Below are 14,875 nucleotides of genomic sequence, written 5' to 3' on the forward strand. Positions count from 1 at the left end.
TGTTGCTTCTCGGTGTTTTATGAATTTTATGTGGCTACTTTACTTGTGAAAGCTACTAAGTGTTTTTTTTTTCGTAAGTTATATATTTTTAGTAAAGGAAGTCCTTAAAATCCCTTTATACTGTACCTAAACAAATCTTATTGTCATTTTCTTCCTGCACCTCTTAAAATGACCATTTTGTAAAATTGATTTGGGAATTATCTGCTCTCAAAATCTTAAAAATTAAGGTTTTTGAAATTTTCATAACATGATTTCCATAATAAGCTTTCAGGAAAACATGAAATATATTCTATAAACCTACAACCTTCATTTTTTATTTGGAAAAAATTCTTTTAACAATTTCTTTTTTACAATATTTTGATAATACATATACGATAGTTTGTGATTAGTCTGTTTTAAATATTTGTATGTGCGACTCAAGAATCAAGAGAGGAGAAAGGGACTTAGTTGAAGAATGTTGTGATTGTTGTTATATATATATATATATATATAATTGGTCTCTTATGAGTTCTTTTCTTCGTAAGATAGGTAAAATTGAAGAAATGTAACAAAAATGTGAAAGCAAACACACATTCTTATGCATGAAGTATCTATTGACAGACATGAAATCAAACACGCGGTATGCTCAGTTATTATGACCTCTTGAATTGTTGTTCAGGGCTAAATACATACAAGAAAACAAAATATGCTTTTGTCACTTTCAATTTGAATAAAAATAATTAATAAGTGTTTTATTTAACTTTAAATAGTAAAATATAAGAATATGTTAAGAACTAAAAAAAATATGTATTTAATAAATACAACAAATAATAAATTTTATTAGAATAAATTTTGAATGACTTTAATATTAAAAAATGAATTTTAAGTATAATTCAGTTTTATAATTTAAGTTTGAAAGATGAGTTTGTATTTTTTTTTATATATACTTTAAAATCGTTTTATATTTAATGGAGTTAGAGATTTCTAACACAAAACTTATCACAAGTTTTACACATATTAATATTATTTTACTCACTTCAAAGCCCCTTTAACTAATAAATATTTTGTTTTCTCAAATTTCATCATATAAAACATTGAGTAATTCTTCCTGCACCTCATTCATCTCTTCCTGCACCTCCTTTGTCAGGTAATCATTAAGTGTTACTTTTTTTTAGTTATTAAATAATTAAAAGAGATCATCCATTCCTTTCTCCTTATTAATATTTTCAAACCCTACACCCCCTTTTATCTTCTCTCTTCTCTGAGTGTTTCTCCTCCTCTCCTTCATTTGCTTCTCACATTCTTTTCTTCTCTTCCATTGATTCTGTGTTCCGTAAGTTTGTATGTGATATTTGTATATACTGCTTGTATGTGCTACTTGCAGCCTTAACTTGGAAGTGTGATTAAGAACATAGTGTTGGAAGTATAATTAGATAACTAGCCTCACTTGAAAACATAGTTAAAAGCTCACTGCAAATTGAAAATGCGCTTTATAATTGGTTGCAATTGGAAATGCAGGAACCGCAGCTTGAGTTGCGATTCATTTCCACCGCCGCTTGAATTGCGGTTCATTTCCACCGCTGTTCGAGTTGTGGTTTTACCTATATTCTATCCACTTTTTTAAATGTATATAAAGGACTTTCTTTAATTGGTCCATATGTTTTACTTGTGCACCAGCTTCAGAAAAAAATTTAGGTCCTCTTTTTATTTCTTTTAGAATAATAAATTTAAAAATACTTATTCTTTTTCTTCTCATTCTTTTTCTTGGTCTCATTTGTTTGGTGGGGTTGGGAGGGAAATATAATTATTTTTTATGGAACTGCGTAAAATTAACGTTAAATATTTAAGAATATTATATAACTTTTTGAGAATTAAATAATAATTTGGTATATTTATTATAAATGTTAATTGTTTATTATATTAAATTATGATATAAAATTAATGTGATATTTTTACTCCATTAATATTTTCGAAACTCTCTTAAACAAAGAAATAGTGAAGAAAATGATACTCTAACAGTGAAAAAATTTTCAAAATAGAAAGGAAATACATGTAGGAAATGAACCGCAATTCAAGTTACGGTGGGAATGAACCGCAGTTCAAGTGGCGGTGGGAATATGAACCGCACTTCAAGCTGCGGTGGGAATGAACCGCAATTCAAGCTACGGTGGGAGTGAACCGCAATTCAAGCTGCGGTGGAAATGAACCGCAATTCAAGCTACGGTTACTGCATTTCCAATTGCTAAAGCGCATTTTCAACTGCGGTGAACTTTTAACTGCGTTTTCAAGTGTCACAAGTTATCTAACTACAATTCAAACACTATGTTCTTAACCACAGTTCCAAGTTAAGGCTATCACATACAAACTGTACGAAACTCAGAATCAACGGAAGAGAAAAAGAGACTGTGAGAAGCAAATGAAGGAGAGGAGGAGAAGCACTCAGAGAAGAGAGAAGAAAAAGGGGGGGTGCAGGGTTTGAAAATATCAATAAGGAGAGAGGAATGGATGATCTCTTCTAATTATTTAATGACTAAAAAAAGTAAAACTTAATGATTATCTGACAAAGGAGGTGCAGGAAGATACGAGTGAGGTGTAGGAAGAATCACTCTAAAACATTATATCAAATTCATTCAATATTTTATTCTAAATTTTAAAACTCATTTATGTAAAATATAATCAAATTATGGATAAAACAACAATTTAAACTTTCAAACTACATAATAAACAATATAACTTTAAAATTTTTGGGCATCATCTAAGATGTATAACTGAAAATTAATTTTAAACAATTTATATTATTCATTCTGAATATCATTATATTTTTTTTACACAAAAATTAAAACCATCCTAAATGTCCTTAATAGCAACCTTTTAAAAGGGTTCTAAAAGCTTGTTCCAAGTGACATACACTGAAAAGCTACCAGCTTCTGTTATTTGTTTTCGATTGCCCTTTTGATTTGACAGCTTGGCCAATGAATTTTAAACAACTATGTCTTATAGTCCCCCCTCGTTTTTCACAAAAGTTTAAAATGTTGATCTTTCAGATTTCTATATTACAAAATTTTAAAATATATTTTTAATTATATAATCTAAGATATATTATATATTATTTAATTTAAAAACACATTTGAAAGTAAATATATATTTTAAAGTATCCTTGTAAATATAGATTCAATATTTTAAAAATAAAATCAAACATACTCTTCTATTTATAATCAAATAATATATATATATATAAATATATATATATATATATATATATATATATATATATATATATATAAATATATATATTAATTAGAAGTCTTACGTCGATTAAAGATAAAGTCAATTCACAATATATGTAAGTAGTACAAACATTATTTTATAAATTAATTTTATAACATTGAATTAGACCTAAAATTCATTTCTTAACATAATATCATAATTCTAATTAATTATATGTAAGTAATACAAACATTATTGTATAAATTAATTTTATAAAATTGAATTAGACCTAATATTCTTTCTTAACATAATATCATAATTCTAATTAATTAGGTTTAAAATCTATTTCTTAATTATATATATATATATATATATATATATATATATTTATTTATTTATTTATTTATGTATTAAACTATTACACATAATATGACTAAAATCTTTAAAGCTATATATTTAGTATTTTAAAATGTGTGAATTATTTAGAAAAGGAATCAAATGGAACCTAGCAATCTCTTAAAAAAATTTTAAGTGATCTTTGAAATCAGATTAAATGAATCATAAAAAAAAAAATAAACAATTTGAGAAATTGTCTTACATGCACATTGGTATGAGAAAAGTGATAATAGCTACAAGACATAACCTGCGACCATAATAATGTTCTTGGAATTGAAACATTGGACTCACATGGGGTTACCCTTTCTGTCATCTTTCAAAACCTCTTTTCACTGTCACAATAATTCTTCACTCTCTTTCACTTAATAATAGCCACACATTTTTCTATACCAAACAAAAATGAATGAATTTAAGAAGAAAAATATGTACCAATGAATTGTTTGAATTAAGAAATTTACGATGAATGTTTATGGAAAGCCAATAAATATGTGACAAATTTAATAATTAAGAAAAGTTATAATTCATAAAAATAAAAGATTATTATTATATTATTTATATTTATTAATAATATCAAAATAAAATTTTATGTTGTGTTTGTTTGGATGAGTATATATGTTTATAAATATTGATAAAGACAAATACTAATTTTGTTTGTATTCACGTATTTCAAAATGAGAGAATATGAAGATTTGTGAAATAGACTGATCATAAAATCTCTCCTTAATTATATTGATTCAACATTTTTACTTTTAATTTTGTTTGTTCATGTGTATGAAAATACATTTTCGAACCTCGTTACGAAATCATGATTTCAGTTTTGGTTAGAAATCAAATAAGGAGTAACATTTTAAAAAAGGAATAGATTTTGTATGAACTAAAATCGAATCCATGGTGAATATAAAGGAATTGGAATTGATTCCATCCATACATGGATATGAAGAAAGAGTTGGAATTGATTTCAACATACTTGGAATTGGATGAGCTACATGTGTTATTGATTCCGATACTGTTTTTATGTGTTGCAAATTGTAACAACACTATATTAAAGTTCAAGTATCGATACAAGGGAAAAGAAGAAAAAAGAAACAATGAAGGCAATCACTATGTTTCTGGACTATTTTGTTGAGTTCAGGTAGTGTTTATTAAGCTCAACAAGGATGTTGATAAGCTTGGCCAAACGTCGTTGAGCTCAGTAAAGATGTTGTGAATCTCAATTATACGTGGTTATTGAAACTTGATATTATGGTATTAATGATTGTGGAATCTTGTTATAGATACATTATGAAAAAATGAAGTTGTTCAAGCTCGACTACCATTTATTAAGTTCAACAAAGACGTTGATAAGCTCGATCAGACGTCATTAAACTCGATTGTGATTATGTAAACTCATTTCGTAGATATTATAAGAATATATAATTATTCCTAGTTTGTTGAGACTTTAATATTCATTATTTTGATTTTAATCAATAAATGAGATTGAAATCAAATACATTATAAAGAACTAGACATGGAAAAAAAAACTTTAAAATAAGTTAAATAAGATAATTAACTTAATTATTTAATTTATGAACTTAACTTTACGTATCAAACTTATGTAAAAATATATAATAATTATTTTTTTAATTTAGTATTTCAAATATTTTTTTCAAAACATATATAACTCATAAATATTATTTTATATTATTTATAATATTAGTAACAATTTAATATTCTTCATTTTCTATCTATTAAAATATTTTTAAATATGTTACATCAATCAAATCTCTCACAAACTTTATAATCACCTTTAAATTCTTAGGAAAAAAAAAAACATTGACTTTAATATCATATATACTCAAATTCATTTATTTACTTTCCTTGTATCATGAATTAAACATACCCTTAAATCTATTAAAAAGGTATTTGTGATTCTCCTATAAGGTGATTTTGGAGCCAACATGTACTCCCACTGCTTCTCTTCTTCCTCCCCAAACAAAATATACTGCTTCACTTCACTTCACTTATTTATAAATCTTTAAATTATTTATTCTTTTATAATTTTATAAAAAAATTAAATATGTTTTCTTGTTCTAAATTATTACTTTAAATTATACAGTATTCTATTTTTGTGTTTTATAAAAGTCAAGTAAATTATTATTTTTTTATAAACAAGATGTAGAAGTTATATTATTATTTACTAAAAAAATTTGTTTATTCATGTACATGCTGTTTAGTGAAAATAATGAGTTAAATATTTTATAAATTAGTAGGGACAAAGTATAAATTTTTTCATAATAAATTAAAAAGAATATTTAATCCTTATATAACTTTTTTCCAAAATACTCTATGTATATTAACAATATTATATATATAATATATATAATATGCAATCTTCAAATTATAATTTGATTTCGACATGTTAAGTTAAATATTAATTAATTCGTTAAGATATCATTAGAGTTTATTTTAATTAAATTTTGTAAGATTATTATGTTAGTGATATAATATTGTGAGATTAAATTAGACATAAATTTACTTATTAGTTTTTTAAAAAAAACATTCTTAACGTTATATTAGATTAGAATGTTACTAAATGTATTTTTCTTTAATTTCAGTTTAATATCTTTATGTCATGTTGAATTATGTTGGTTGGTTTATACCATTTATATATAAAAATCAAAGAACAATGTTGTAAATAATTAAAATTAAAAGACTAAAATTGTAAAAAGATAAAAAAATGTTAATCATATAAATATAGGTTAAAATTACAGCTTAAGACTATATTTTAATATTTTTGAAAAAATGAGATTCTTCTTGTAATCAGAATATTAATTTAATTTGGGAGTTTTGTATGGTTGAGATTGTTCTTGAGCAATTCACATAAACTATAGATGTTGTTAAGTTAGTGGTGTTGTGATTTGTTTATTGTTAATCAGTTGAAAGCTAATTAGGAATCTATTATAATCATAATTAGTGTTGAATTTAGCTTAGATTCCCATCATTATTAAGCACTAAATCTGTAAAGCATAATTATTTTAAGGATAACTAATCATTAGTGTGGTACTAATTTAAAATATATTTTAATAAACTTCTTTGTACTGCCGACAACGTATTAAGAACATTTTTTACTTAGTTATTTAAATAACTATTAAATTCATATATCTTCAACTAAAAACTTATCATCACAGTACTAATTAATTTTTTTTAATGAATTAATGTTTTCTCGATTTAAAATGAGATAAGGAAGTTTAGTTATAACTTATATATACATATTATAATAATTATTTATAATTTATACCTCAAATAATTTTATTTAAATATTCAAATAATTTATTTCTTAATTTAATTTTTTTAAATATGTATTTTAATCTTATATTATTTTTAAAATATTAAAAATGCAAATATAAAGCCACATTAGTAATTTTAAAATTTTAATATATTCCTCACTAAACTTAAACAATGGTCTAAAACCTTTTTTTTTATTATTTCAGCATTAAAAATGGAAAAGAAATTAGAACCAGAACCATAAAAACTGCTTTCACCAATGGAAAAATTAAACTTCACTAAGGGATAACAAACTTATTAGTAGATTAAATACCAGACGAAATGAATAAAGAAAAATATTCTCTTATTTGATTATATTTCAATTAATGAATATAACTTACACCAAAGTCATAAGAAATAAAATATATAAGAAATTACTTTTATAATAGATAAAATTACCATTTAATTTAGAAATTGTGACTTAAATTATTATATTAAAAATATTATTCTATAAAAAATTTAATTTAATTCTGTATATATTTTTACAATATAATGCACAAATATAATCATTTCTCTCATTTTATACATTTTGAAAAATACTTATAATTAAATCTATAAATATGATGTTTTTTGATTACAACTTATTATGTAAAAAGAAATTGCTTAATATATAAATTGTTATAATTTTAGTTTTACCAACTTGGCGTATATACTAAATGCACTTAATTTCATTTAAACAATCATAATACTAAATTTACCATCAAATTCTGTCTATGGATGTTATATTGGACCATACATTTTATTTTCTTTAAAGATGTAGAAATACAACTTTAAAAGTTAGTAATTTAGGTGAGAGTGGCTGTCATTACAGGAAAAAACAATTATTTATAAGATATTTATTTCAGTAATAGATTGATTTTGATTCTTTCTAACTCTTAAATGTTTTTAAATTTCAAATAATACAATTTTCTATGTTTTTATCTTTCTATTTGTACTATATGAATTCGATCGGATAAAATAAATTAGAGAAAGAATTCATCGTGTTAATTGAACGGTCCAATATTATTTTAAGATAGTTCAGTTCATGCCGTTAATGGATAGATTAAGCAGTTAAAAGCGAGTCTAAGTATTATAATTGAATCAGAGTTGGATCGATTCTAATTAAAAGTTCACGAAGAAACCTATAAATATTAAAATAAATTAAAGAAGTAAATATTAATTTTATTGAATTGAGATAATTAATTATATTTACTATTCGTTAATCGAAAACTAAATTAAAAATTATTAACATATTGAAACACTATCACTTTCATGTGTCAAATATGTCTTATTTTTAGATTAAAAAAAAGAAAATGATTAAAAAAACTCATCTTTGTGTTAAAAATAACTTAAATGAGCCTAAGTATTATTAGATAAAAATTATAATTATCTCTTCCTAGAATGATTTCCAAAATATAATTAGGATAATAATATTTAGACAACATTTTTTTGACAACATTTGAACATTGATTACGTGTCAATCTGTGGTTGGTCAAAAATTACTCTCCAATCAATAATAATAATAATCATAAACATGATTGTGAAGTAATTTTTTACCAATCACAAATTGACACGTAATCAATGTTCAAATGTTGTCAAAAAAATGTTGTCTAAATATCATTATCCATATAATTATGATTGATATAAGAGCAGTTAAGTTATGCATAATTGTTGAGTTCGAGTAATTGAATCTTAATTAAGATAAAATATGACATGTTATGTGTACAACATTAGTTGTGAAGTAAAGAGACAATGAAGACAATAACTTTAACACAAACAAAAGAACAAAAACATTAAATGACAAACACTTGTTGCTGCCGAATAAGATTATATTGATAGGAGTATTCAATGTGTAAGGGACAAAAGTAACAAGAAAACGGTTCTATGAAAAATATAGATAGAACTAAGAAAGAGAGAAGGAAGCAAAACAAATAAATGAGAATGTATTATTGTCTGAGAGAAACGTTACAAACACTATATAATTTGAAAAATTCCCTCTTGAAATGAGAAAGAAAGATGGATTTCAAAGAAAAACGTTTTCTTTTAGTATTTTAATCAATTACTTAAGTTGTTTAATAGTTTAGAATTGTTAATACTTGAATTCCAAAAGCCAAAAGCTTGTTATTGTTATTTTAAAAGATTATATTAGTAACATTATTTATTAATAGTTCAAGTTTCAAACCCATTGAGGTTGCCAACTTGATCAATTATATATGTTAGTAAATTAGTTGATTGTATTATGTACTTATAGATTAATATGATCATAAAAACAATCTTTCTTTCCCATAATTAAACTATAAGAGTTATACATTTAAAAATTATTTATTTGGAATCATAACTATCTTTAATCAATATTATTATGTTGAGACTAAAGTGATTTTAAAGACATTCTAATTTAGCTTATGACACATCTAAACTTAATCACAACTAATCTATATTCAACATCTTAGCACTAACTATTAAAGAATTTTATTAATATTTTTGTTGGACATTGAAAAAATCTTTGAGTTTATGTCATTTGGACAATAGAATATATTATGAATTAATTTTATTTCTAATTAAGATGAGATTCGTAACACACTTTCCCTCACTCGAGACATGTATATTTCAAATGTAAGATTAGACATTAATAATTGGTTCGATTTTGACATAATAACAGATGAAACAATAGATTTACTAAATAAAAATTTTATTGAGATAAATTCTAACTCATGATTAAAATCTTAAGAAATAGACTTTAAATTTAACTTATTTTACAAATTAATTTTATAAGATTAAATCATACTTAAAGTTCATTTCTTAATCAAATTGAGAAAAAGAAAATTGAAAATTGGTTAAAGCAAAACTCCTGAGAAAATATATTTATTTTAGTAAATTTGAAAAAAAAAATATATACTGAAGAGTAAACTCGATCAAGGAATTTTAATGAAAGAATAATTTAGAATTTAAAAATCTGTTGAACGGATTTCGATATATTTAAAAATTAATTCTCGTGTCTTGAGATTACAACATATAAATAGATTTTGAAAAAAATAAGAAAAATATATCACATAGGTGAAAGCAAAAAATGGTTGAGTGAAAATTGGAAAACAATAATAGGAAATTCTTAATTCATCCATGTTATTGATTGATTTATGATTTAATGCACGTTATACTTTGAATGATAACTTAATCAATGATCTTAAAATTGATTGAAGAATTAGTCTTCTGATCATGATTTGAAATGGATCATCGTTCAATAATAAATTATTTTTACGAATATGATTTCATACATTGGTGGTTTCCATTACTATTCTTAAGACACTGTTCTTGATATGATTATTGAAAAATTAATACTGATAAAGAAACTCAATATCTGATAGTTCAAGGATCAATTATTATGAATAAAGCAATCACAACAACAAAAAGAGTGAGATTGAAAACAAATAAATAAATATAAATGTAAAATATATGTGTGTGTTTTAGTTTAATTTTTACTAAATTAAAAAGTGCTTTAAAAAGTGTTTAATAGTTGTTAGATTTGTTACGAAAAAACATTTTAATATATTAAAAATATAAATTAGGAGATTAAAATATCTTATAATTCAAAACTTTGAAATTGACAGATTCAAATGGGATTTTAATTTATTAAAATCACATTTTATAGTTTGATTAAAAATAAAAAGAAATACTTTTATTCATAAGAAAACAGGATTTAACTTCTATATGGTGAGAGAATGTACTTTATATGTAAAGTAGAATAACCATTATATTCAGTATTTCTGATTCAATTTAATTTATTTTAAATTTTCACTAAGTAAACATAAAAAAAAATTATCTTTAACAACTTTTTAATGATTGTTTATATGGCAGTTTGTGATTAATCCATTTCAAATATCTAAACCAATAAAATAGTGACACATAATCTGTTAAAAAATTGTTAAAATATCATTATTCAAAAAAACAAACTGATTTGCTTTAATTTTACTGTAAAATCTGAATCAAACTAAATTAATGTATTGTTATAGACTTTTAGAATTAGTATATAATTAAAAAATATTTTTTTATAAAATAAATTATTAAATATTTTATGATAAAAATTGCAAAACATTTTATAATAAAAAATTGTTAACTAGAGAAAATTTTTGTAAATTATTTTTATAAGATTATTATTATGTTAAGAAATTAAAATTTCTCCTGTATTTTTTATAAACAAATTGCATAATTTTATATTTAAAAATTAAAATATAAATTTATTATATATTGTAATAAATATAAATGTATTATAAATAAAATACAATTAAACCGTGAAACAATATTTTGAAAGATAGATTTATTCATGCGTTCGAATTTGATTTTCAATCCATAAATCCTAATTCTGTTTAAAAAATAGTTAAAAAAAATCAATTATATCGATTCCATTTTTTAATAAGTTTTCAATATATATATATTTTTAATTGATCTGGTTTTGAACACCTCATACTAATTCAAAGTCAACATTAAATTCTGATAATAACAAGATTTAAAATTAACTACAATTGTAATCAATCATTATTATTTTACTTTACCTTTAAAAAGTATATTATCTTTGCTTCATGTCAAATCTATGAAAAAAAAAAAAAACAAAGAGGAAATGATAGTGAAATAAAAGGGTATTATGGTAAGAACGTAGGGCTGCAAAAAGTATACAACGTGAGTAAAATTTGCAACAGATAATATGAATTATATTTTAATATTTCTTTATAAAAATAAGTCATATTATTTTTATATGCAAATATTTATAACTAACAAAAATTAAAATTTAATTTATATTTTATTAAATTTAATTATATTTTATTCAGTTAAATTTAATTAAAATTAAATTTTAATTTAAATTATATTTTATATTATAATAATTTTATTTTAAATATCTCTTTTAAATATTTATAAATAATAATGTATTTTATACTTGTAAATATTTTTTAAATAAATATTTCACAAATAACAAAAAAAATAATAAATCAGTTTTTTTTTTCAAGATGGTGAATAAACATTATCCACGTGACTCGTCATCATCTTTCTTATCTTACTCATTATCATCGTTAATATGAAATGAATATCCAATAATAACTTTGTTATCACTAAAAAAATGTTAGCAAAATACCAATACTCACAAATCCAAAAAAGTTAAATTTCTTTTAAAAAATACATGTTTTTATAACATATTATTCATATATAATATAAAAACTTAATTAAGTTTCAAATTGATTAAAAATTTAAATATTTTTAATTTAATTTTTGTTAAATTTTTTATATATTGAATATTTAAAAATTTTACATCTTTTTATGCTTGTATTTTTCTCATTTTTTGAATTGTTGTTAGGTACCTTATTTAATAAATGTGAAAATTTCTAGTGATTAATATAAAAAATTGCAAAACAAAATAAAATATAAATAACTTTTTAGTAAAAAAAAAAATTTAACTAAATTAATTTTATTTGAAAACCTTTACTAATTATTAAAGTACCAATTAGTAAAAACCCATTTAATTATATTAATCATTAACATATAATTCAGACAAAATAAATAAAAACTGGAGTTGTTGTATTAAATAATTGTTTTATTATATTGAAAAGGATATATAAACATTTACTATACGAAACCAAAAAAACTAAATAACATAAATTTAATTAAAAATAAAAAGTTTTTATAGTTTTAGAAATAAAAATAATTAAATGTAAAAGAGGAAAAAAGAAATAATGATATAAAAATTAGTTTGATTAAAAAGTATGATAGTATGATGTTATTCTTCCTTAAAAGGCCTAACAATAGGAAGAAAGAAAATAACAAGACAGAATGAAAAGCTGAAAAGAAGAAAACAAGATCCACCTCGAACCTCTCTCCAATTTCATCACAAAAATTCAAAATTGATTAGGAAGAAGAAGAAGAAGAAGAAAGAAAGAATGAGAGAAGAAGAATCAAACTGGTTCGAAGAGTTACCTTCACCGGAGGAACTCATGCCGTTATCCCAAACCCTAATAAGCCCTCATCTTGCCGTAGCTTTTGACATAACCAACTCTTCCCACCACCAATTTCCACTTCAGCCACCTTCCGCCGCCGAGGACGAACCGGCGCGGACACTTAAGCGGCCAAGACTCGTGTGGACCCCACAGCTCCACAAGCGCTTCGTCGATGCCGTCGCCCACTTGGGGATCAAGAACGCCGTTCCCAAGACCATAATGCAGCTCATGAGCGTCGACGGTTTGACCCGGGAAAACGTCGCCAGCCACCTCCAGAAATACCGCCTTTACTTGAAGCGCATGCAGGGTTTGGCCGGAGGTGCCGCCGCCGCCGACTCCGCCACGGACCACCTCTTCGCCAGCTCGCCTGTGCCGCCGCACTTCCTGCACCCCGCTGCCCGCCCGGCCTCTGACCATTACCTGCCCTTTGTGCCGGGGTTGCAGCAGCACCGCAATCACCACCACCACCAGCAGCACATGGCGGTGCCTGCTCATTTTGGCTCGCCGCGGAATGCGCACTTTGAACTCCCCGTTCTGTCGAGGATGGGTGCTTCGGTGCCGGGTTACGTGGAGGATGTAGAGTCGGGTGGGAGGAAGGTTCTTACTTTGTTTCCAGCTGGAGATGATTGATTGTGATCGATGGGTGATGGCAAGGTTTTAAATTATGGGTGGGATTGTGATTTATTAGCGTTCTTTTATGTTGTAAAAAGTTCCAGACTAATGTGGTTGATGCAGTTAAAATAGTGGTTAACTTCAATATAGTTGAAGTTGTTACTGAGATTGCTGTTGCTTACTGTTTTTGATGATAACGATGGTTTTTTCATTGTTGTTCATAGGTATTATCTTTGCTTGAACTGTGTTCCGCCCCGTTAAAGTAATGTTTGATGGTGCATTTTAGGTTTGGTTAGGGTCAAGGATTTTAAGAACTGTCTGTGACCACAATTTCAGGCTCAATCCGAAAGCTTTCGAACTCTTTACAACCGCAATTGAGGCTGCTTCTGTCTGCAATGATTGCGATCTTGACCAGAAGGCATTTTGAAACCTTGGCTAGTGTCTAAGTAGGTAACTCTGTTCTTTAAGAGATGTATCAATTGGTCAGGCTTAGGTTGATAAACGAGTGTGCTGTAATCATGGGAATTTTGAATTCATTGTACATTCAGCTGTGACGACCTTCCTATAGACAATGGCTAGGCTATTTGTAATTAGTTACTTTGTTGGGAGAAATAATGTTTTGTTATTCATTTTTTGTGTAGATCAGTAGTTTTGTATATGTTGCTTTTCCAGTAGTTGTTGTATATATTGCTTTATTAGTAGTTTTGTATATGTTGCTCTGTCCATCAGATCGGCTGCACTCAAAGCAATCTAGATTCTACGGTGTTACCAATTGTGAAGTTTTATATCAGCATTGGCAGGAACAAGTTTTCTATTTAGGAGGCTGAAGATAGTAATAAGTGAATTGTGCTTTGTGCTGGTTAGATATCGAAGGAAGCTAATCAAATTGGCCCATTTTTAGATACCAAATGTGCTTTGTTCCCTGTTTCTGGTTATTTTTTGTCTTTGTAGAAGAATTAAATGTGTAATGGAAAGCTAATTAAAATCCAGGTTATATTTCCTTGTTGGTTTAATTTTTCCTAGTTATTTGAACACAAGAGCACCAGTTTTCATAAATTTCTAGCTTTACCATGCTTGAAAAAACAATCAGTTGATCTTTACCTAGTCATAAATTTCTTGTTTTTTAGACAACCAGATTTGCTCATCTACTTAGGTTCCTGTAGTGATTCCTTTCTTAGTGATTTAAATTATTTAATTTGATGGTCAATTTTCTGATGTTCTAACCATTTGTTTGTATTAACTTTCTTTTTTGTGTTCTGAATGACAGTAAGATGCATTTGTTGACACATACTGAGATGCAGTAAAACACAGTGCTGGTATCAGAAAACATAATGTTCTTAAAATATAGTTGGAGTTTTGGCATCACTTAGTTGGCATATGAAATTGTGATTGACTCACTAAATCAAATGGAACAATAGGAT

General features: G+C 25.2%; 1 protein-coding gene across 1 annotated transcript; it reads left to right on the top strand.

Moving 5' to 3' along the window:
* Window positions 1–12,654: 12,654 nt before the first annotated feature.
* On the top strand, window positions 12,655–14,467 carry LOC106771029 (transcription factor MYBC1-like). The gene has a single exon (XM_014656908.2). It carries the CDS (start codon window positions 12,786–12,788, stop codon window positions 13,470–13,472), a length of 687 nt encoding a protein of 228 aa, XP_014512394.1. The 5' UTR covers window positions 12,655–12,785; the 3' UTR covers window positions 13,473–14,467.
* Window positions 14,468–14,875: the final 408 nt, after the last annotated feature.

The sequence above is a fragment of the Vigna radiata genome, chromosome 8 (assembly GCF_000741045.1).
Source record: "Vigna radiata var. radiata cultivar VC1973A chromosome 8, Vradiata_ver6, whole genome shotgun sequence".
Classification (NCBI taxonomy): domain Eukaryota; kingdom Viridiplantae; phylum Streptophyta; class Magnoliopsida; order Fabales; family Fabaceae; genus Vigna; species Vigna radiata.